Raw genomic sequence first — 23,602 nt, forward strand, 5'->3', positions numbered from 1 at the left:
AGGTGTGTCTTCTCTCTACCTGTCTAGGGAAGAAGAAGTAGGCTGTGCCTAGGAGATTGCCATCCTCACCCCTTCCACTGTGAGCATCCTTACAGGATATAACACAGGGCCTGACCAGAGCAGGGGAGTAGCAAATACTTGTGAAATGCAATGAATGAACCAAAAAACCAATTGATCTGTATTTAGGAAGTACCTATTATGAACTAGGCTCTTGCTGAGTTCTGGAGGGGAGGGTGTATAAAGTTGCCTGAGAACCTACCCTGTAATCTAACTAGAGAATTAAAACATTCATCCACTGGTAGCAAGAGAGATTGATCTCTGGGACCAAGCATGGTCTCAGATGTCATTAAAGAGAGTTGGCCCTTGGGTGGAGCTTGAGGAAGAATTCAAGAAAAAGAATATGGGCATGAGGCACAGACTGGATAGGTGGGTAGAGTGCCAGGGCAAGAGGTAAATGGGAAAGGAAAGCATGTACCCTAGGTTTTCCCATCCTTGGCTTCATCACTCACAAGCTCTATGACTTTGGGCAAGTTACTTCCTTCCTTGGAGACTTGGCGATAGGCATTCTGAATTCAAAAATAATTCATGTATTTAGTACTCTGCCTGGCACTTGGTACATAATAGTGAAAGGTAGCTGTTGTTATTTTGAATGTTGAACCCTCAGGACTTGCATAAGGGGAACCAGCTTCTCTAGAAGACTGCTCACATAACCAGGCACTGGGCTGGGTAGTTGACACACGTTACCTCACAGCGTCTGTAGAGCAGCCCCTTGAGGCTGGCAGGAGTACCATCACCATCTTGTATGTAAGGAAGTGGAATGTCACTGACATTTGCTCCCTTGCTCAGGCTCACATAGCTTGTAAGTAGTTTGAGCCAGGATTTAAACCCAGGGCTTTCTAATCTTGGAACCCAGCTCTTTCTAGTCTTCTAGGGTGTCTGAGGAAGATCCGAGGGCCTGGTGTGGCCACGTACCTTCTTTTGGCACCGGTGCGTCACGTTCCTCTCTCCCCAGGTTACCTGATCTGCGGCATGGTTTTCCTTCTCATGGTGACGATAGTCTTCTTGCTGGTGTTCAACTTCTGGTGGCTGAGCTACTGGCTGGGGCACGGCTCAGGGGTGAGTGCCATGTGGGGGTGGGGTGCATTTCTGTGCACCTGGGTGCAATGGGGGACCTTCTTATTCCTTGGGGCCCCATGGGTATGGGTTAGAGAAGCTCATGGCAAGCCCAGTTCCTGCCCTTGCCATGCTGATGAATGGGGCCCTAGAGGGAACCCTTGGGAGCTGAAACTCTGGAGCTCCCTCCCAGGTGGTACCCTGTGTTCACAGAGCGAGAGGTCACCTGTACAGCCTCCTAGGAACAAAATCAAGAGGTTTCTGTCCCCAGACAGCTCTACTGCTTTATAGTCTGCTCTAATATGAGTTAGAGAAGGGAAAAGCAGTTTTATCCATCACTCCTGACAGCAGGGAAAGAGCTGAGCTCCAGTATGACTTGCACAGAAGTGATTTGGGCTTTTGAAAGGCAGAATGAGAGAGGAGGGGAAGTAGTGACTCTGCTGGGCCAGAGAATGAAAAAGTACGAAAGGCTGGTGAGTGTCAGTGCAATTAAGCCATCAGTGTCTGCAGCCAGGTTTCTCCTCCCACAGAGAGCGGGGGACAGAGGCTCTGTCCTTTCTGAGGATTACATTTTAAAGGAATCATTCTCAGGTCTTTAAGAAAGATGCTTCTGAGTTACCAGAGACACAGTCACAGCTGTGAGTGCTTCTTAGTAAGTGCTCTGAGGAAGAGAGATCAGGAGCCTGGAACAAACAGTAAATTTTCCTGGCAGAGGCACTTTCATGAAGCTGGAGGGGAGCTGGGGTCCTCCAAGGGACATGCCTTAGCCTCTAGGAGCCATGTTAGAGTTCGGTCAAGTCTTTCAGTGCAGGAGTTTGGACAGAGTTGTTTGTGTTGAGGGTTCTGGAGCTCTCAGCCATTCTGTACCAGATTAATTCATTAATCTTTCCAACCTCATTCTGAGGTAGGTATCACTGTCCCCATTTTATATTTGCAGAAATTATTCTTAGAGAGGAGAAGGAGCCTGCCCTGAGATGTCAATGTGCCTTGAACTCTGTGCTCTGAATCCAGGCCGCGATTTTCAAGCACTCTATTTGGTTAACTTTTGAGTCATGGTTCAGATGGAGTTTGGTCAGGAAAGCAGGAGCCACTTGAAGTATTTAGAGCTTCCAAAGATTTAATACACAAGTTAGAGGCTACACAGCCATTGGAAGGGCTGGAGGAGAGAGGGAAAGCAGGCTCCAGGAATTTTAGCAGCAGGTGGCACTAAATGGGCTGGTCCTTGGAAGGATGCCTGCTAACCACTGGCTGAACTCCAAGCTCCATGCACTGTCCACAATTGCCGCCAGAGTATAATGGCTTCTCTTTCAGCCTTTAGATTTCCTCTGAGTGCCTCTCTTTGGTAGAATCTAACCTAAGACCATGCTGGCAAGGAGTTTGAGAAACAGTTCTCAAACTCTTCCCTGAATCACAGTGGAGAGTGTGGAAGGAGGCAGAGGTGATGTTAGATGACCATCTAGTGCAGATTTCTAACAGCATAGAGTGAAGTAATCTATCAAGCCATTTTCTACCCTGCCAGAAGAGAAGAGGCTCATATCAGACAGCAAGCTGCCTTAGGACAAAGATGCATTGAGGAAGGGATGCATAGAAGTCCTAATGGTAGTGAAGTTGAGTCTGGACCAGTCAGGGTAGAGCAGGCAATGGAGTGGAGGCAAGAACTGGATCAAGGAGACAGGCCACTGAGACTGATGCTGTAGTGGTCCAGGGGGTCAGCACAGGGCAGTGGGGATGGAGAAGGGAAAAGCGATAGCACTGAGCAGGAAGCTTTTAACATATAGTTTCACCTTCTACTGGCTGTTGAGTCTTGTGTAGCCCCAGGAAGACATATTTTTCTCCCTGCTGAATTTCACCCTGAACTCAGATGGGCCGAACCTCTGAAAAAGAAAACTCACGGTTTTCCTCTCTCCACACAGAATATCTCTGATACTCAAAGTGCAGGTTTTGATTTTTGTTTTCCCCTCTGTATCAACCAGTTCTCCAACTCCCTGGACACTCGCTGGGTGTACTACAATTCACTTCCATTCTGATACTACCTATCCAGAGTTAGCAACACCTCACAGGTTAAGGGTTCAGTCCCATAAGACTGCTCATGTGCCAATCACAAGTCTAGACATTTTGTTCAGTTCAGTCGCTCAGTCATGTCTGACTGTTTGCAACCTCATGGACTGTAGTATCCAGGCTTCCTTGTCCTTCACTAACTCCTGGAGCTTGCTCAAACTCGTGTCCATCAAGTCAGTGATGCCATCCAATCATCTCATCTTCTGTCATCCCCTTCTCCTCCTGCCTTCAATCTTCTCCAACATCAGGGTCTTTTCCAAAGTATTGGAGTTTCAGCTTCAGCATCAGCCCTTCCAATGAATAGTCAGGTCTGATTTCCTTTAGGATTGACTGGTTTGATCTCCCTGTTGACCAAGGGACTCTCAAGAGTCTTCTCCAACACCACAGTTCAAAAGCCACAGTTCAGTTCTTCAGCACACAGCTTCCTTTATAGTCCAACTCTCACATCCATACATGACTACTGGAAAAACCATAGCTTTGATTGGATAGACCTTTGTTGGCAAAGTAATGTCTCTGCTTTTTAATATGCTGTCTAGGTTGATCATAGGTTTTCTTCCAAGAAGCAAGTGTCATAATTTCATGGCTGCAGTGATTTTGGAGCCCAAGAAAATAAAGTTTCTCACTGTTTCCATTGTTTCCTTATCTATTTGCCATGAAGTGATGGGACTGAATGCTGTGATCTTTGTTTTTTGAATGTTGACTTTTAAACCAGCTTTTTCACTCTCCTCTTTCACTTTCATCAAGAGGTTCTTTAGTTCTTCCCTTTCTGCCATAAAGGTGATGTCATCTGCATATCTGAGGTTATTGATATTTCTCCTGGCAATCTTCATTCCAGCTTGTGCTTCATCTAGCCCAGCATTTTGCATGATGTACTATGCATATAAGTTAAATAAGCAGGGTGACAATATATGGGCTTGATGTACTCCTTTCCCAATTTGGAACCAGTCTGTTGTTCCATGTTCAGTTCTAACTGTTGCCTCTTAACCTGCATACAGATTTCTCAGGAGGCAGGTAAGGTGGTCTGTTATTCTTATCTCTTTAAGAATTTTCCACTTTGTTGTGATGCACACAGTCAAAGGCTTTGGCATAGTCAATAAAGCAGATGTTTTTCTGGAACTCTCTTGCTTTTTCTGTGATCCAACAGATGTTGGCAATTTGATCTCTGATTCCTCTACCTTTTCTAAATCAAGTTTGAACATCTGGAGGTTCAAGGTTCATGTACTGTTGAAGCCTGGCTTGGAGAATTTTGAGAATTACTTTGCTAGAGCGTGAGATGAGTACCATTGTGCAGTAGTTTGAACATCCTTTGGCTTTGCATTTCTTTGGAATTGGAGTGAAAACTGACCGTTTCCAGTCCTGTGGCCACTGCTGAGTTTTTCAAATTTTCTGGTATATTGAGTGCATCACTTTCATAGCATCATCTCTTAGGATTTGAAATAGCTCAACCAGAATTCCATCACCTCCACTAGCTTTGTTCATAGTGATGCTTCCTAAGGCCCACTTGACTTCATATTCCAGGATGTCTGACTCTAGGTGAATGATCACACCATTGTGGTTATCTCGGTCATTAAGATCCTTTTTGTATGTCCTTCTATGTATTCTTACCACCTCTTCTTAATATCTTTTGCTTCTGTTAGGTCCATACCATTTCTGTCCTTTATTCAGCCCATCTTTGCATGAAATGTTCCCTTGGTATCTCTAATTTTCTTGAAGAGATCTCCAGTCTTTCCCGTTCTATTGTTTTCTTCTATTTATTTACACTGATCACTGAGGAAGGCTTTCTTATCTCTCCTTGCTCTTCTTTGGAACTCTGCATCCTTATGGGTATATCTTTTCTTTTCTCCTTTGCCTTTAGCTTCTCTTCTTTTCTCAGCTATTTGTATGTCTTCCTCAGACAACTATTTTGCCTTTTTGCATTTCTTTTTCTTGGGGATGGTCTTGATCACTGCCTCCTATACAATGTCATGAACCTCTGTCAGTAATTCTTCAAGCTCTCTATCAGATCTAATCCCTTGAATCTATTTGTCACTTCCACTGCATAATCACAAGAGATTTGATTTAGGTCATACCTGAATGATCTAGTGGTTTTCCCTCCTTTCTTCAATTTAAGTCTGAATTTGGCAATAAGGAGTTCATGATCTGAGCCATAGTCAGCTCCCAGTCTTGTTTTTGCTGACTGTATAGAGCTTCTCCATCTTTGGCTGCAAAGAATATAATCAATCTGATTTCAGTATTGACCATCTGGTGATGTCCATGTGTAGAATCTACTCTTGTGTTGTTGGAAGAGGGTGTTTGCTATGATGAGTGTGTTCTCTTGGCAAAACTCTGTTAGCCTTTGCTCTGCCTCATTTTGTACTCCAAGGCCAGATTTGCCTGTTAGTCCAGATATCTCTTGACTTCCTACTTTTGCATTCCAGTCCTCTATGATGAAAAGGACATCCTTTTTGGGTGTTAGTTCTGGAAGGTCTTATAGGTCTTCATAGAACCATTCCAACTTCAGCTGCTTCTGTGTTAGTGGTTGGGGCATAAACTTGGATTACTGTGCTATTGAGTGGTTTGCCTTGGAAATGAAAAGATCATTCTGCTGTTTTTGTAGTTCTGATGAGTCAGCTATAAATTGGGGATTCCCATGACTCCCTCTTTGGGTTTGATAATTTTCTATAATGGCTTACAAGACTTAGGGAAATACTTTTATCAGGTTTTAAATAAGGGATATAGTAAATGGTACAGATGCAGAGCCAGATGAAAACATATATAGGGTGAGGTACAGAAGGGTCCTAAGTGCAAGAACTTCTGTTTCCATGGAGTTGGGGTACACCACCCTTCTAGCACATGGATGTGTTCACCAACCTGAAAGCTCTCTGAATGCCATGCTTTAGGGATTTTTATGGTGGCTTCAACATGTGGCTCAGTTTTAAAGAATCCACCTGCAAAGTAGGAGACCCCAGTTTGATTCCTGGTTTGCGAAGATCTACTGGAGAAGGCATAGGCCACCTACTCCAGTATTCTTGGGCTTCCCTTGTGGCTCAGCTGGTAAAGAATCTGCTTGCAACGTGGGAGACCCCAGTTTGATCCCTGGGTTGGGAAGATCCCTTGGAGAAGGGAAAGGCTACCCACTCCACTATTCTGGCCTGGAGAATTCCATGGACTGTATTGTCCATGGGGTTGCAAAGAGTTGGACACGACTGAGCAACTTTCACTTCAACATGTAGACATGATGGATCATAAAATAAAATTCCAGCTTCTTCTCATTTCCAGAAGATGGGAGTAGGCTGAAAGTTCCAAGCTTGGACTCATGACTTGGTCTTTCTGGTGACCAGCCCCAGTCCTGAAGCTATTTAGGAGTCCCCAGCCCCTAGTCATCTCATTACAAAAGACTCTCTCATTGCTCCAGAGGCCTCAAAGATCTTAGAAGCACCTGTGTCAGAAACCAGAGTCAAAGGCCAAATATTACCACAAATGAAGCCCCAAGCACCCCCATCACCTAGGAAACTGCAAGGGTTTTAGGACTTGTGTGTCAGGAATTGGGGACAAAGATGAAGCATATTTCTTATCATACCATACTCCCTGTCCTTTCTTGAAGAATAATAGCAGTCAAGAGAGCAACTGGACCACTGCAGACCCAGGTGACATACTGGACAATCCTCAGCTGCCCTTTTACCAACTGGTGTTTGGCCTCAGCGGCCTGTTTTCAGCCCTCCTGGGCATCTGGCTCTCCGTGGTTTTCACCAAGGTGATGAGGAAGGCATCCACAACATTGCACAACAAGCTCTTCAACAAGGTATGGGCTTGGGCACTGGGCATGGCCACAGGCTGAGCCTTGACCTTGCTCGACTCTTTTTTCTAATTATTAGACTTTATTTTTAAAGCAGTTTTTGGTTTAGAGAAAAATTGAGCAGAAAATATAGGGTTCACTTTTACCCTTCACCACATCTCCTATTATTAATAGCTTGCACTAGTGGGGGACATCTGTTACAGTTGATGAGTCAACATTAATCCGTTATTATTATCAATCAAAGTCCACAGTTTCCATTAAGGTTCACTCCTTGTGTTGTACCTTCTATGGGTTTTGACAAACATACTGGCATGCGTCTACCATCAAGTATAATACAGAATAGTCAAACTACCCTAAAAATCCCCTTTGCTCAGCCTATATATATCCCTCCCCTAGACCTCTGAAAACTGCTGATCTATTTTGCTGTCTCTGTGGTTTGGAGAATATAATGTCATATAGTTGTGAGTTTACACTAGGTCACTAATTGGGTGGGAGCAGGCCAGAGAATGAGATAGGTTCTTGAAACTCTCCCACGACTAAGTTTAATGCCCCTTCCTAGAGGATCAACCCTCAGCTATCAATGCTGGCCTCTGTTGGCTGAGCACAGTCACAGAAAGAGTTGCTTCTAATTTCCTTAAGTTCCTTTTGAAGTAGGTATTTTACCCTTATCTTACATATGAGAAAACGGAAACCCCACATGTGTTACGGTTAGACTGTATGTTATGGCTAGAACACCAAGTTGTCTATAGTATCACATTACCTCTTGGAAATGTTCTTTCTGTCTTTCACTTATCGAATATTACTGGGTGCCAGGCTCTGGAGGAGGCACTGGGTTCACAGTGGTAAGTGAACAACGCCTATGTGGTTTGGGTCATCTTAGCCTACAGCCTAAGGAGGGAGATGGACAGGAAAATAATCTGTTGTAATATGATGTGCAGAGTTAACCATGGCGGGTGGCACACAGGACCAGAAGAGCATGGCACACCTGACCCAAGCATGGGGGTGGTGGAAGGAAGGTGGGAGTCCAAGAAGGCTTCTTGGAGGAAGTGACCTCTATGCTAAGATCTGAGGATGAACGAGATCTCGCCAGGTCAAGATTAAGAAGTGAGCAGAAGCAGAGCATTCCCAGAGAGTTGCATGGAGCTCCGGAAGGCTGGAGCTGAGAACTGGAGAGAGGGGCTTCTCAGAGGGATTCTCGGGAGGCAACGAGGGCACCCATCATTCCTTGTAGATTCAGAACAAATTTTTTTCTAATATATTTTTTTGATATGGGCCATCGTTTTAAATATCTTTATTGAATTTGTTACAATATGTTTTGATTTTTTGGCCACGAGACATATGGGATCTTAGTTCCCTGATCAGGGATTAAACCAGCACCCCCTGCAATGAAAGTCAAAATCTTAACCGCTGGATCATCAGGGAAGTCTGACAAATTGTGTTTTAATTTAGGAGGGTGAGGCCAAGGCATTTCCCCACATCTCAGATAAAGCAACTGGCTTGATGAGCCAGAAGGCAGGAGAGGGAAATTTTACCCCAAGGCCTAGCAGTCCTTACCACCTAATCTGTGGTGGTGGCACCAGCTAGCTGGTCTCTAAGTTTCTGACTCCACATTCCCAGATTCTAGAAATACCTAGTGCCTGGGCCTTCTCAAAGTTGTATTCTATATTTTAATTTTGAGAAATGTTCAAGTTTTTTTTTATTAGAAAAGATATTTCATATTTTAAACATTTTCTTTTTGCTCACCCTTTTATGGCTTTATTGATCTTAAATTTGGCGTGTAGTTTTAAATAATCACAAGTAAAGGAAAAATCTCTGAAAAAAATTGGCTCAACTATAAAATCAACAAATATGAAAACAAAGCTAGAACCAGATTATTTTGCTACTTAAGGAGGCAACCAGAGATCCTGGCCCTGTGTCCCCACCATATAGTTCTAATCCCTAGTGAGCATGGGCTCTCACAAAGACCCCGTTCATGCCACAGCTGAGCTGAGTCCTGTCCCATCTAGTCCCTCACTCCCTAAAAGTGCTCAGTGTCGTAAGGGGGTGATTGCTTTAGTCTTTTATTTGTGATTGTGAATGTTCTTTTTTGCTCTGGCTCATGTATTTAACAAAAGATTCTGGAGATAAAATTAAAGACAGTTTAGAAGCAGAAGAAGAAAGCAAGGATCTCACAGTCTGCCTCGCTGATGTTTGCTGCTCCCTACCTCCTACCTTGGGCTTTCCTGGTGGCTCAGAGGGTAGAGAATCTGCATGCAATGAGAGAGACCTGGGTTCAGTCCCTGGGTTGGGAAGATCCCCTGGAGAAGGAACTGGCAACCCACTCCAGTATTCTTGCCTGGAGAATTCCATGGACAGAGGAGCCTGGCAGACCATGGGGTTGCAAAGAGTCAGACACAACCGAGCGACTACTTGGTGATGATGACCTCCTACCTTAGGCAGCAACCAAACTATACTTATCAACAGGATCCAGACATTTGCCATGAGGGCTGCTATAAGAGCCACTTCATGACTCAAATAATAATATTAATGTGTTGGTTGCTCAGTCATGTCTGACTCTTTGTTACTGCATGGACACTAGCCCACTGGGCTTTTCTATTCATGGGATTTTCCAGGCAAAAATACTGGAGTGGGTTGCCATTCCCTTCTCCAGGGGATCTTCCTGACCCAGGGATTGAACTTGCATATACCCTTTACAATTTTTTTTATTTACTTATCTCTGTGCAGGTTTCCTTCAGTTGCAGTGGCCAGGGGCTGCTCTTCGCTGCGGTGTGCAAGCTTCTCATTGCAGTGGCTTTGCCTGTTGCAGAGCACTGGCTCTAGAGTGCAGGCTTAGTAGTAGTGCTGTATGGGCTTACTTGCTCTGAGGCGTGTGGCATCTTTCCAGACCCAGTGTTGAACCAGTGTCCCCTACATTGACAGGCAGATTCTTAACCGCTAGACCACCAAGGAGGTCCCAATATACCCTTTTAAATGGTATATTTTAGTATATGTGCAGAGTTGTACAATCCTCATCACAACTGTGAAGCGTCATTATCATCCCCATTTTACAAATGAGGACCCTGAGACTCAGAGAGTTTATATGTAACTTGCCTACAGTCCCAGAGCAATAGGTGGAAGACGGGCACCCCTGGAGTCCAGGCAAATTGACTCTGGAGCCTCTGCCTTTAAGCAGTGCTCTACGTTGCCTTCCCTGGATATCCTTCAGTCTGTATCCTGTGCGTCTTTCAGAGCTTGAGGATACTTGCTGTCTTCATCAAGACCCCTCCAAGGTGTGCAGACAGCCTTGTGATCTGGGTTGCTTTTGTTCTCACAGGTGTCCCGCTGCCCTATGAGCTTCTTTGACACAACCCCAACTGGCCGGCTCCTGAACTGCTTTGCGGGGGACATGGATGAATTGGATCAGTTGTTGCCCATCGTGGCTGAACAGTCTGTGTTCCTGTCTTTGTTGGTGATCATCATCCTCTTGGTAATCAGTTTCCTATCTCCCTATATCCTGCTGATGGGAGTCATCATCCTCTCTGCTTGCCTCGTTTATTTTAGGTGAGTGGGTTCTTTTTGCTTGTGAATGAGGTTTGAGTCTAGGAACGACCTAGAACTGGAGGGTGTCAGAGGTGGATGGCCCAGGTTGCTTACTTCCATTCTCAATGCAGGATGTTCAAGAGGGCCATCAGTGTGTTCAAGAGACTGAAGAACTACAGCTGCTCCCCTTTGTTTTCACACATCCTCACCACCCTGCAGGGCCTGAGCTCCATCCATGTCTACGGAAAAACTGAAGAATTCATCAATGAGTGAGTCCTTCTGCTCTCGGAGGGTGATGGGGAATGTGGCAATGGTGGGGAACAGGAAGGAAACAGAGCAGCTGGAATAGCACCATCTTCAGAAGAATCAGCGAGATCATTGTTTTATTCCATTCATTTCACTGCACCTCCAGAACCCCATCTGGAAGATGGTACTTATAAGAATAAAAAATGTAAGTGATATGAAAAATGGCTGTCAGTTTTAAAGACCTGTGCGGTTATATACATATATTAGTAAAATGAATGGTAAGATGTATTGCCGTGTTAGTACTGATGGCATTTGTTTCTTTCTTTCACTTGCAAACAGATATCTAAATATAATAAAATAATAACAATAGCTTTCTAAATAGCAGACTTTTCTTCACTATTCACACCCATAGATTTGCCTGCTAAATGTTTGTTGAAACAATCAAATCCTATGATTGTTGCTGAGGTTTAATTGTGTAACATAAACTTATCTACTTGAAAGCATCAGTCAAACATGGTCTGCACTGAACTACAAGAAGTTTGCAGTCTAAAGGAAGACGGGGGACACAGGTGGATATTTTTGTAATAAGACAAGTGTTGAATACAATACAATAGGGATAAACGCAGGTAGAATGACTTGGGGTTTCAGAGGAGAAAGTGATAACCTGCAGCTTGGGATCAGGGAAGGCTTTGGGGAGGAGGCAGCATCTGAGGTGGCCTTGAAGCCAGGGAAGATTTGGGCATGGGCGATGGTGTGTGTTCTGTTAACTGAAATATTGGGTGAACCATGGTGCCAGCTCTCCCAGTGGCACTAGAGAGACCCAAGGACTGTGCACAGACGAGGACTAAGGGGTCATTCAGTCAACACTGATAGGCTCCCAGGCGCTCAGCACCCAGTGGGGACACAGCAATGAGCAAGGTGGATGGATACAAAGAAGGGATTGTTTTCCTTCAGTCACTCACAAATCTGGGCATTTATTCATTCTTGTTGGCCCAGTAGAGTAACTTACCCATCCTGAATCAACTGTCGAGGCCAGGGGAAGAGAACTGCTCAGAGGCCTAAATCGGTCTGAGCTCACTCCTAGATCTGGGCTCAGGCGAACTCCATGGCTGAGAAAGGAGTAGGGAGGAATCCTCTCCAGTTTTCTTCGCTGGTTCTTTGGTGAGACGGGGGAGCTGGATGCTGGAGAAAGCAACCAGTGTTAGGAAACCCTGGGTTAGACAAACACATGTGACTTTCATGTTGTCCTTTCTTTGTCAGGTTTAAAAAGCTGACAGACGTGCAGAATAACTACCTGCTGATGTTTATGTCTTCCATGCGATGGGTGGCCTTGAGGCTGGAGCTCATGACCAACCTGGTGACCTTGGTGGTAGCCCTGTTTTTGGTTTTCGGCCTTTCCTCTGCCCCCTATTCCTATAAAGCCATGGCTCTCAGCCTCGTCCTGCAGGTGAGGGATGGACTATCAGACAACAGGGGGGTGGGGAGGAGGCTGGTGGGGGTCTGTGGCCTGTGGGCAGACTCAAGGGTCTGTGGGACTTTGATTACACCTTGGGTTTTGGCCATTTGTGACCTTATGAACAGGATGCTTGGCTTTCTGAATCTGCAGCTTTGTTCTGTTTCCTTGTCACTTCCGAACTGGGAAGCCTACATTGAAAGGTGTTTAACAGAGTCATAGAATATTGGGATTGAAGAGGAGCCCAGAGACAGCAGAGTCCAACCTTCCTATTGTGTAAATGGGGAAACTGAGGCTCAGAGCTGGGAAGGAGTTGTCTGAACGCACAGAGCTTTAGAAGCAGAGCCAGGGCAAGACCCTTGGCCTCTTGGTTTCCTGTGGTGTCTTTTTTACTTTACTATACATCCCTGAGTCAGTTGTCACTTTTCTGAGGTACCTGGGGAGGCTATTTAAAATGTAGGTTTCCCAATTCTCCTCTGGGGCAGGCCTGTGAGGCTTCAAAGTGCATAGACTTGAACCCGAGTGCTTGGCCCAGCCTGGTAGGCTGATTCAGCTGGGCTCATGGAGCTGACGGGAGGGCCACACTCCAGAGCACAGGGGCGCGATTCAGAGTCAGGTCCTGGTTGGGTGGGGTCTTGGAATCTGATTTTTAAAATGGGTTCTTGAGGGGACCCTGGTGTAGAAGCTTTGCATGTCTCATGGCCTGAATTCCTCCATGCCCAAGATCAGGGCCAAGGCTTATGTCCATAAAGCCCTACAGTCCGGAGGGCTATGAGGCTAGTTAGGAAACTCAGGAAACCGTGGGTGCACAGTTCCATTGGCGCCCTCTCCCACAGGGGTAGTCGTTAACCATCCTTTCTCATTCTTTCTCTCTAACTGGACTTGGGTCTTGTGTGCCCCCTGCTGAGGCATCCTTTGGGTGCAGAGGGGCTCCTTCCTGCTCCTTGTTGAACCCTGTGGCAGATACACATGTGTGCTGTGCCCACACGGCCAGGCCTGTGTGCAGACTCTTCTGAGGGGGCACAGGCCATGCAGGTGGCTGTGTGGTGCTCATGCCCACAGACAGTCGCCCCAGGCCATAAGTGGGCAGTTGGGGAGCTTGCACTGAGCCCATGCCCTGCTGGACACTTGCTGTGCTTCTTCCATTGAACTGTCACCACAATCCATGAGATACGGCCAAGTGGTTAAGAACATGTGGTTTGGAAGCTGCAGGTTCTCAACAGGCTCTGTCCATTATCACACATGTGACTTTGGGGAAATCTATTACCCTCCTTATTCCTTTTATGAAAGGGAGATAATAAAAGTTCTGGAATCATAGACTTGTGAGGAATATATGTAAACTCAAGGGTTCATACATGTTAAAAACCTTGGCCCAGAATAAATGCTGGATAAACGTTCCCTATTATGGTTCCCAGCTTACAGATAAGAAGCTACAGTTTCCAGAGTTAATTTGACTGTGTTCCCACAGCTGCTGAGAGACAGGTTTGCCCATGGTGGGACACACTCTTCTCTTTCTCGTTTTTTCTGACACACAAATACATAAACACACACCTGCACACACACGAGCACACGCACATGTGGCCCACCGCAGAATTACCCCGAGCCTTCCAGAACTCTGGGGAGAGGCCCCACACTGGAGTCCTGGGGGACACGTGTCACTAAGGACAGAGATGCCCCCTGCCTGCGGAACCCTGTGCCTAGGTTATCTGGTGCTAGAGCAAAGAGTGGGTGGAGGCTTAGCTCTCCCAAGGGCACCATGTATACGGGTGTGTGCTCAAGGCTGACCAGTTGTCCCACCATAGGACACCAAGGAGAAGCTCTGCCAGGGAGCCTGAGGATTTAAGAATGGCCCCAGGTTCATCCTTTCTTCTCAAAGTCTGGTGTTCTGTTTGAGTGTCTAATTTCTATCCTGGGTAACAACTTCTCAGCACCCCCCCTGCCTTGCCATCCCTGAGCCCCTTCCCGACCACTTTCTTCAGTTTAGCTGCTTAGTCATGTCTGACTCTTTGAGACCCCATGGACTGTAGCCCGCCAGGGTCCTCTATCCATGGAGATTCTCCAGGCAAGAATACTGGAGTGGGTTGCCATGCCTTCCTCCAGGGGATCTTCCCAACCCAGGGATCAAACCCAGGTCTCCATCATTGCAGGAAGATTCTTCACCATCTGAGCCAAAAGGGAAGCCTAAGAATACTGGAATGGGTAGCTTCTCCCTTCTCCAGGGGAACTTCCTGACCTAGGGATCGAACTGGGGTCTCCTGCATCGCAGGTGGATTCTTTACCAGCTGAGCTACCAGGGAAGCCCCCACTCCAGAGTGATCTTTAATTCTGGTTTTCCTCATGTCATCACCTTGGTTAGACCCTCTAGAGACTCCTTGTCTCTTTATGCACTAGACCTAAGCCATCGACCTACATTCCAGCCCCTTAAATCTGGCCCTAGACTCCACATACACTCTCTCCTCTGGTCAGACTTTGACTTCTGCATGTACTCTGGAGGAAATTCAGGCTCTGGGAGGCAGGTATCACATACAATGTTGCTTTGTAGCCTTAAGAGATTTCTTAGTAAATATTAGAGATACTTTTGGTTACAAGCCAAAACATGTCATATAACCAATTCAAAATGGCCTTAGCAATCTGGGAACTTATTATCTGATGTGACCAGAAGGCTGTCCTCTGTTGGCTAATTTACTGGCTCATCATGAACCCATGATCTTTGATTTTTCTGCTCTGGCATCCGCAGTCTGACTTTATCCTCAGGATTGTCTACTCAAGGCTGTCTGCTGCAGCCCCAAACAACTCATCCTCATCCAGAAACTGCTAAAGACTGAGAGGAGATAACTTTTTCCATGTGCCCCCTTATAAGAACAAGGAGTTATTTCCTAAAATACTCACATCTGAGTTTTCCTTGTGCTTTGTTGGCCAGAATTGTGTCATGGCTCACTACTAAACCAGTCATTGGCAAGAGGATAGGGGTTGATATGATTGGTTTGAAGTAACCAAGCCTCCCTGGAATTCCAGGCTGCCAGACACCTGTCAGCAAGGAAGATGGGACCAGCTGTTGACAGGCCATCAACTGTGTTTGATATCCTTTCCCAGCTCAGTGTCATTTCATGACAGTGGCCCCTTCTCTGACTTATACAGGTTTTCCCTCCCTGGCCTCCCTAGCCCATACATACCCTTTGCTTTATCCACAGTCACGTGGCCTGAGGAGCCCTGAATGGATGATGCCATTTTACTACTGTCAAGACTGTCCCTCTACTAGGAACACCTGTCTCCTTCCATGTTTAGCTGGCTAAATCCTACCTCTCCTTAAAAACGTGCCTCCAGTGCCACCCCCTCCAGGAAGCCTACCCAGCGGCCCTTGTCTGGTGACTGTCCTGTGGCCATGATGGAGCTGAGTGCTTCCTCTATCATGCCGCCTTCTCTATTAACCTGTCTTTCTCCCCATTCTACTAGGTGCTCCTTGAGGGCAGGGCCTGGGTCTGCTGCACTTTAAGTGTGGATCCTGGCCCAGCACCTCCATCAGAGTTTGTTGACTGACTGTATAAGGGAGTTGTTGCCTGGCACCTTCTGCATGGCCTGCGGGGTGCAGAGCATCAAAACTGGGGCCCCCATCCCAGCTCTGCTGCTGGCTTCTGGGTGATTCTGTGTGTATCACTTCCTCTCTCTGGGCCTCTGTATCCTTGTCTGTGGTGCCTCCAATTCCTAAGAATTCCTGAGGCTCCTCTTAGTCTGGGTTTCCCTGAAGGCAGAGCCTGAGACAAGGACTCGGCTGCAGGTAGATTATCTGTGAGATGTTCTCTGGAAAGGACCCGGGAGCAGGAGCATGAGACAGGGGAGGAGGAATTGCACGGCAAGAGCGTGTCATCAAGAGTCACTGCCCCATCACCAACTAGCAGGATTGTCCCTGAAGGCCAGGAGACAGGAGAGTTTAGCTAGTGACTCCTTTCCCCACTAGGAGAGGCTTGCTCCCAAGGGCTGTAGCTCCCATGTTTCTGGGCTGCACTTGGGCTGAGTGGGCTCGTGTAGTATGGACAAAGGTTTCAAACAGAAAGCAGAGGGCACCCGAGGTGAAACAGGCTTGGTGGGATTCTCTCCTACAGCTGCCCACCACAGCTGCAGCCACACTCAGAAGTAGCTCAGTGGGGCTCCAGAGATAACCTGCTCCTTCCCTGTAAGGGAAGTTGTCTTGGTTTGAGGAGCTACTTAGGAGGAATGGCAATTTCCCACCTTTGGAAGTGATGAGAACCTGAGGTCACCCCTACAGCCAGCTACTCAGATGTTTCTCCTTTGTTCCAGATGGCATCCAGCTTCCAGGCCTGTGTCCGGATTGGTTCAGAGACAGAGGGGTGCTTGACAGCTGCAGAGAGGATACTGCAGTACATGAAGGTGGGACACAGGTCTGGGCTTTGTGCATCCAGCCTGTGCAAGCCCCAGCACCTCAGGGGCCCTGAGATTTTCCCAGGAGGCGACTGGCTTCTGGTCCTTTGCCTTCAACTCCCCCAGAAGCTCTTCCACACTCATCAGCTCTTTTTGACCACATCCCTCATGGCACTCTTGGATATAGCTGGAATGATCTGCCCTTTTTAGAAGAGAGAGGTTTGCTCAAATGTAATAATGATGATAACAATAATAATTGTTATTAATATTGCTTTTATTTATGTCATAGTACTTAAGAATCCAGATTGTGGAAACAGATCACCTGGGTTCAGGTCTAAGCTTTGTTCCTTGAGTCAGCTGTGTAGCCTTGTGACTTATTCAGCCTCTCAGCTCCCCATCAATGAAATGAGACAGATCGCAGTATCTGTTTCATTGGGTTATTACAAAGATTAGATCACATCCTATGTAAATCACTTAACGCAGTGCCTGGCCCATAGTAAAGGCTCAGTATAATGATATCTAGACTGTTTCATGGAATCACAAAACAACTTAATATGGTTAGCGGAATTATTATCCCAATATCCAGAGGAGGACTCTTTCCCCTCAATCCAGCCACCTTGCTCAATGCAGATTTGTGGGCTTAGAGTCAGGCACCCCTGGGTTTGAGTCCCCATCAGCTGTGTGATTTTAACATGTCATCCGACCTGTGTGAGCCTCTATTTCCTTGCCTATGAAATCATTTAAAATTGCCTACCTCCTAGGATAGGAATAGAGAGAAATTGTCTGCCCAAGGGCTCTGAGCTCTAAAACACAACTCACAGGAGTGAGGTAACCCTGCTGTCCTGGTTATCATTATTCTGGATTCTGTGTCTTTAGAGCCTCACACAATAAATTAGAGTTTTCTATGTTAATAACATACGAACTACCAATATGGTTTCTCACTCTTTGGGGATAAAAAATGTGCATTTCAGGTGATTGGGGTGGGATGCTCCTCTGATCACATGGCGATGCTCAACCCTGGTCCAAGGGCAGGCTGGGGTGGTTCGCATACCCAACAGCTAGAGGCCAGTGGGTCAGCAGGGGATGGGCAGAGATGGAGAATCATTGACTTGTTTTTCTCTCTTTGAAAACGAGGTGTGTGTCCCTGAGGCTCCTTTACACATAGAAGGCGCGAGCTGTCCTCATGGGTGGCCACAGCATGGGGAAATCACGTTCCAGGATTACCAGATGAAATACAGAGACAACACACCCATCGTCCTCCACGGCCTCAGCCTGACGATTCACAGCCAGGAAGTGGTGGGCATCGTGGGAAGGACGGGCTCCGGTGAGCTCAGGGTCCAGGGCACGCCCTGTCTTCAACACTGGATTTGGGTGTCGGACTTGTCTTCAGACATGTGGTGACTCAGGGACCCTACAAATAGTTACTGGGGACACATTTTGTGCTGGAAGAACAAAACCTGTAGTCACTGCTGTCATGGGATTCCAGTGGAGGTGACAGATGTTGACAGGTCATCAAATAAGGAATGAGGAAGATAACTGCCTTGGTGGTGAAGGCCCTGGGGAAGGAGAGGAGTGATGTTAACAGAGCCACGGAGTTGTTGGGCCCTTGAAGTACAGTAGCCTGTACTCTGAGGCCAGTGTTTGAGATGGAAGGGTGAACAGGGTGCAGGAACCAGTGCTTCCTGCAGGGGGCGTGCAGAGCTCTGCAAGGGTGAAGACCAGCCTGCGTGGGCCTCCCTGGTGGCTCAGATGGTAAAGAATCTGCCTGCAATGCAGGAGACCCAGGTTTGATCCCTGGATCTGGAAGATCCCCTGGAGAAGGAAATGGCAGCCCACTCCAGTGTTCTTGCCCGAAGAATCTCATGGACAGAGGATCTTGGTGGGCTACACAGTCCATGGGATCACAAAGAGTTGGACAGGATTGAATGACTAACACTTTCCTTCTCCAGGACTTCCCTGGTGGCTCAGACGGGAAAGCGTCTGTCTACAGTGCGGGAGACCTGGGTTCGATCCCTGAGTCTGGAAGATCCCCTGGAGAAGGAAATGGCAACCCACTCCAGTACTATTGCTTGGAAAATCCCATGGACAGAGGAGCCTGGTAGGCTACAGTCTATGAGGTTGCAAAGAGTCAGACACGACTGAGCGACTTCACTTTCACTTTCTTTCCTTCTCCCCTCCCCCTCACAGTCAGTTCAGTTCAGTCGCTCAGTTGTGTCTGACTCTTTGCGACCCCATGAATCACAGCACCCCAGGTTTCCCTGTCCATCACCAACTCCCAGAGTTCACTTAGACTTACGTCCATCGAGTCCGTGATGCCATCCAGCCATCTCATCCTCTGTCATCCCCTTCTCCTCCTGCCCCCAATCCCTCCCAGCATCAGAGTCTTTTCCAGTGAGTCAACTCTTCACATGAGCTGGCCAAAGTACTGGAATTTCAGCTTTAGCATCATTCCTTCCAAAGAACCCAGGGCTGATCTCCTTTAGAATGGACTAGTTGGATCTCCTTGCAGTCCAAGGGACTCTCAAGAGTCTTCTCCAACACCACAGTTCAAAAGCGTCAATTCTTCGGTGCTCAGCTTTCTTTATAGTCCAACTCTCACATCCGTACATGACCACTGGAAAAACCATAGCCCTGACTAGACAGACCTTTGTTGGCAAAGTAATGTCTCTGCTTTTGAATATGCTATCTAGGTAGGTCATAACTTTCCTTCCAAGGAGTACCTCTTTTTCCACCTGCTTCTCCCCACTTCCTTTCTTCTGGCTGACCTCTTCCCTCTCTTCCTCTCATCTTTTGGGAGATCTGACCCAAGGTTATTCACCCCCTTCCACTTTTTGCCTTGTTCAGACCTCAGCCTTGGGCTCCAGGGGCTGCCTCCTCCAGGCAGCCCCCCAGGATGATTGGAGCCTCCCACGTCTGTCTCCTCAGGCCCTTGCAGGCCTTGTACTACTGCAAAGTGAGGGGCTCCCAGCTGCACTCTTTCATGGGCTTTCCCCTTTCCGTCTGTCCCCTGCAGCTGGGCTGAGAGGGCTGGGCCTGATGTAGAGCTGGTCTCAAGTAGAGATGGTCCAGTTGACTGAATTCATCCAGTAGGTATTTAGTGAGCACTTACTATATGCCAGGCCTGGAAACACAAAGGTCAACAAGACACGTGGCTGCCCCTCACACTGACCTTACCTTTTAGAGCAGAGGTTGAAAACTCAAATGTACGTGATGGGCCTGGGGTGTGAGGAAATGAGGGTGGGGAGGGCAGCGCATTGAACTTGAATACTGTTCTCTCTCAAGGAAGCAGCTACGCTTGGCTCCAGCTGCCTGTTGCCTGAGGGGATATGGGCCCAGTGTTGCCCGTTTTACTGACTCTCAAGAGAATCATGCAATTTGAGCTTTTGTATACTGGGTCTTTGGATTTTTTTTTTTTTTAATGCTGGCAAAGAAAAAAGCAGCAATAACATCGTGTGTGTGAAACAAAACTTATGTGTGGGCTGGATATACCTAGGGGCTCCATTCACCCCTCTGATTGAGGCAGTAAGAGCTGTTGATGGTTTCGGGCACCCCTTGGGGTGGAGACTGGAGACTCCAAGCCTCTTCTGCCCTCTCTGGCTCATGATTGCAAGGAGTGGGTCATGGGGAGGGGAGCCTGGGGTGGACACCAGACCTGACCTGTGCTGCCCCTCCTGCAGACTCAGGAGACAGGGCCCCATTCCTCTTGCCTCGCAGGGAAGTCCTCCTTGGGGGTGGCTCTCTTCCGCCTGGTGGAGCCAGCCGGTGGCCGCATCCTCATTGACGGCGTGGACGTCTGTAGCCTCGGCCTGGAGGACCTGCGGTCCAAGTTCTCGGTCATCCCTCAAGATCCAGTCCTGCTGTCGGGGACCATCAGGTGAGCGTTGGGCTGAGGCAGCCTGTGCAGAGGACAGTCTCCCAGCAGGAGTCGCTGGGCAGATCCCTAGGGCTGGGCTGCCTCTCGTCACCTGTGGCCAGAGTCCCAAGTTCTGGGTGTTTGCTCTCTCCTTGGTGGGAGAAGAGATGTCCCTGATGAATGAATGAGGCCTGGATACACACAAGAACACTTCAACCAAAAGGCCCAAACAAAAGGCCTAATTTTAATTTTTAAAATCCCTGATGGGAGGGGTCAGATTTCAGATCACTATCAGTGTTTGCTCTGTGGTTGACCACATCTTTCCATGTCTGGGTGTGCTTTATTCTGTTCTGTCTCCCACTGGATAAGGCCAAAAGGGGTGTTTAAGCTCGATGTTTGCAATCCCATCAGTGAGGCAGATGGAACTGGGTCTCTGGCCTCCTCTCCACACTTTCTGTTTCTTCTGAAGGCAACTTGGGGATTAAGCATCGTCCAGGTTAGTGCTGGTGCTTGATAGTGCTCCTTAGCCGTGTGGGAGTCCAAGGCGTGGAGTCTGAGGAAGGATGAGGCATGAAAATGAAGCTGGTTGCCTCACATACAGGGGTATCTAACGGCATTTATCTTCTTAGAGGCAAGAGGCTAGACTAACCACAGAGCTTCAGTCATCCATTTATTTATTTACCCATCATTCATTCATTCCTTCCTCCTTTCATCCACTTAACCTGCCTTTTCTGAGCCTCTGCCAGGTCCAGACATTGTGCTAGGGACTGGGGACACTTGGATGAATGATCAGTGCCCTTATTCCCCTCAGAAGTTCACATTCAAGGGTGCATGGAGTTGTAGACATGTAAGACCTGTCAAGTTATAATATTAATACGAGGATGTAATTTGGTAGATCAGAGATATAAACCAAGTGCTAAGGGAATCTAGAAGTGGGAATTCAGAAAGCCTTCCAGAGAAGCGGGGGAGGCCTTTGAGCAGGGTCTTGAAGGTTAAGTAGAAGACTGCATGGCAGAAAAAGGGAGGTAAGTCTTACCAAGGAGAGTGCATACTGTGTGCACAGAGAATTTTGTACCGATTGTGTTGTTTTAGAGGAATGAGATAAAATTTAGTGATAGATTTCTGTGTTAAGGTAGAAGTTGGCCAAAATCTATAGTGCCTTGATCTAGGAGTAGTAGAAATAGGAATTAATGTTTACTGAGGAGATCCAACCAGTCCATTCTGAAGGAGATCAGCCCTGGGATTTCTTTGGAGGGAATGATACTAAAGCTGAAACTCCAGTACTTTGGCCAGCTCATGCGAAGAGTTGACTCATTGGAGAAGACTCTGATGCTGGGAGGGATGGGGGGCAGGAGGAGAAGGGGACGACTGAGGATGAGATGGCTGGATGGCATCACGGACTCGATGGACGTGAGTCTGAGTGAACTCCGGGAGATGGTGATGGACAGGGAGGCCTGGCGTGCTGCGATTCATGGGGTCGCAGAGAGTTGGACACAACTGAGCGACTGAACTGAACTGAACGGAGCTGAGCATTTAAATGTGCCAGCCCTATGCTTTAATATTCTGTGTCATTGCAGTGTCAGAGCAACTCTGGGAGGTGGGCACTATTACTTTCCACAAACTGAACTTAGGAAAGTGACTTATTGAAGGAGACACGCACATAAATGGTAAAGATGAGATACAACTCCAGATACTATTGCCCTAACGAGTGAGAGTACCTCCCCTCCCCCCACCAGTGCAGAAAGTGTGGACCGGTGTACAGGAGACCTGGGTGCCCTACCTTTTGAGGTTTTGTCTAACTCTGAGTACCTTGATTCCAGCCTGTCTCTCTGACTTGTGGTATGAGCTTGAACAAGCCACTTAACACTGATAAGTCATAATTTTCTCATCAATAAGAGATCTGTCTCATGAGGAAGAGGATGTCAATGAACCCATCTGTGAAAATGCTTTGGAAACTATCAAATATCATGCAAATAGGGCATTCTACCTTCTGCTTCTTCAATCTAGCCATACACACAAAATGTATGTTGAACTGGGGTGGGGGGAGGAAAACAGCGGTTAAGACAGGTTTCAACTGGGACTGAGTGGCTGCATAACAAGGATGTGTTTATAATGTTTCCTATGCCAAATGCCAGGGCAAACCTTAATGGGTATAAAGTCCAGTTAGATCCAAATATGATGTTAGTTGCCTGGATGATCAGTTAGGATTCCTTCTCTGCAAGAGACAGAAAAAAACAACCTTACCACAATGAGATACCACCTTATACCTACTAGACTAGCAATAATAAGAAAAGAAAAAGGAACATAACAAGTGTTGGTATGAATGCTGAGAAATTGGAACCCTCGTGAACTGTTGGTGGGAACGTAAAATAGCACAGCCACTGTGGAAAACACTGTGGCAGTTCCTCAAAGAGTTAAATATAGAATTATCGTATGATCCACCAAATCTGGTTCTACAGATTTGAAAGAATTAAATTTCAAGAATCGAATCTACAGATCTGAAAGAATTACCACAGAATTGAAAGCAGGGCTTAACAGGTATTTGTATACCAGTGCTTATGACCTTATTCACAATAGTCAAAAGGTAGAAACACCCAAATGTCCATCGAGAGATGAATGGATAAACAAAAGGTGACCTATACAAACTGTGGTTTATCTTTCAATCAGAAACAAATGAAAAATTGATATATGATACAACTTGGATGGATCTTGAAAGCATTATGCTAAGTGAAGTAAGCCAGATGCAGGCTGCTTCAGTTATGTCCGACTCTTTGTGACCCTATGGACTGTAGCCCACCAGGCTCCTCTGCCCATGGGATTCTCCAGGCAAGAACACTGGAGTGGGTTGCCATGCCCTCCTCCAGGGGATCTTCCCCAACCCGTGGGATCGAACTGAGTCTACGATGTCTACCTATATTGGCAGGCGGGTTCTTTACCACTTATGCCACCTGGGAAGCTCCAAATATTGTATATTTCCACTTAATGAGATACCAGGAATAGGCAAATTTGTAGAAACAGAAAGAATTTTGAGAAGAGGTTACCAGGGGCTAAGGGAGGAAGGGGAGAGAGAATGTTTAATTGGCAGAGTTTTTATCGGTGTTGATGAGTTTTAGTGGATTGTTACCTGACATTGTAAATGTATTGAACACCACTAAATTGTACAATTACAGTTAAAATGGTAAATATTATGTTATGTATATGCTAACAC

General features: G+C 46.8%; 1 protein-coding gene across 2 annotated transcripts in view; it reads left to right on the plus strand.

The window, feature by feature from the left end:
- LOC120872904 (ATP-binding cassette sub-family C member 11-like) overlaps window positions 1-23,602 on the plus strand; it is a 92,428-nt gene that overhangs the window by 63,507 nt on the left and 5,319 nt on the right. The window contains exons 19-26 of one of the 2 annotated variants that reach the window (XM_040253586.1): window positions 1,013-1,116; window positions 6,755-6,952; window positions 10,260-10,486; window positions 10,597-10,734; window positions 11,972-12,158; window positions 16,461-16,550; window positions 17,676-17,865; window positions 20,256-20,415. In XM_040253586.1, the coding sequence (XP_040109520.1) occupies window positions 1,013-1,116; window positions 6,755-6,952; window positions 10,260-10,486; window positions 10,597-10,734; window positions 11,972-12,158; window positions 16,461-16,550; window positions 17,676-17,865; window positions 20,256-20,415 (1,294 nt within the window). The remainder of the gene's footprint in view (window positions 1-1,012; window positions 1,117-6,754; window positions 6,953-10,259; window positions 10,487-10,596; window positions 10,735-11,971; window positions 12,159-16,460; window positions 16,551-17,675; window positions 17,866-20,255; window positions 20,416-23,602) is intronic. The other variant, XM_040253587.1, reaches the window with a different exon arrangement.

The sequence above is a fragment of the Oryx dammah genome, unplaced genomic scaffold (assembly GCF_014754425.2).
Source record: "Oryx dammah isolate SB20612 unplaced genomic scaffold, SCBI_Odam_1.1 HiC_scaffold_13, whole genome shotgun sequence".
Lineage (NCBI taxonomy): Eukaryota > Metazoa > Chordata > Mammalia > Artiodactyla > Bovidae > Oryx > Oryx dammah.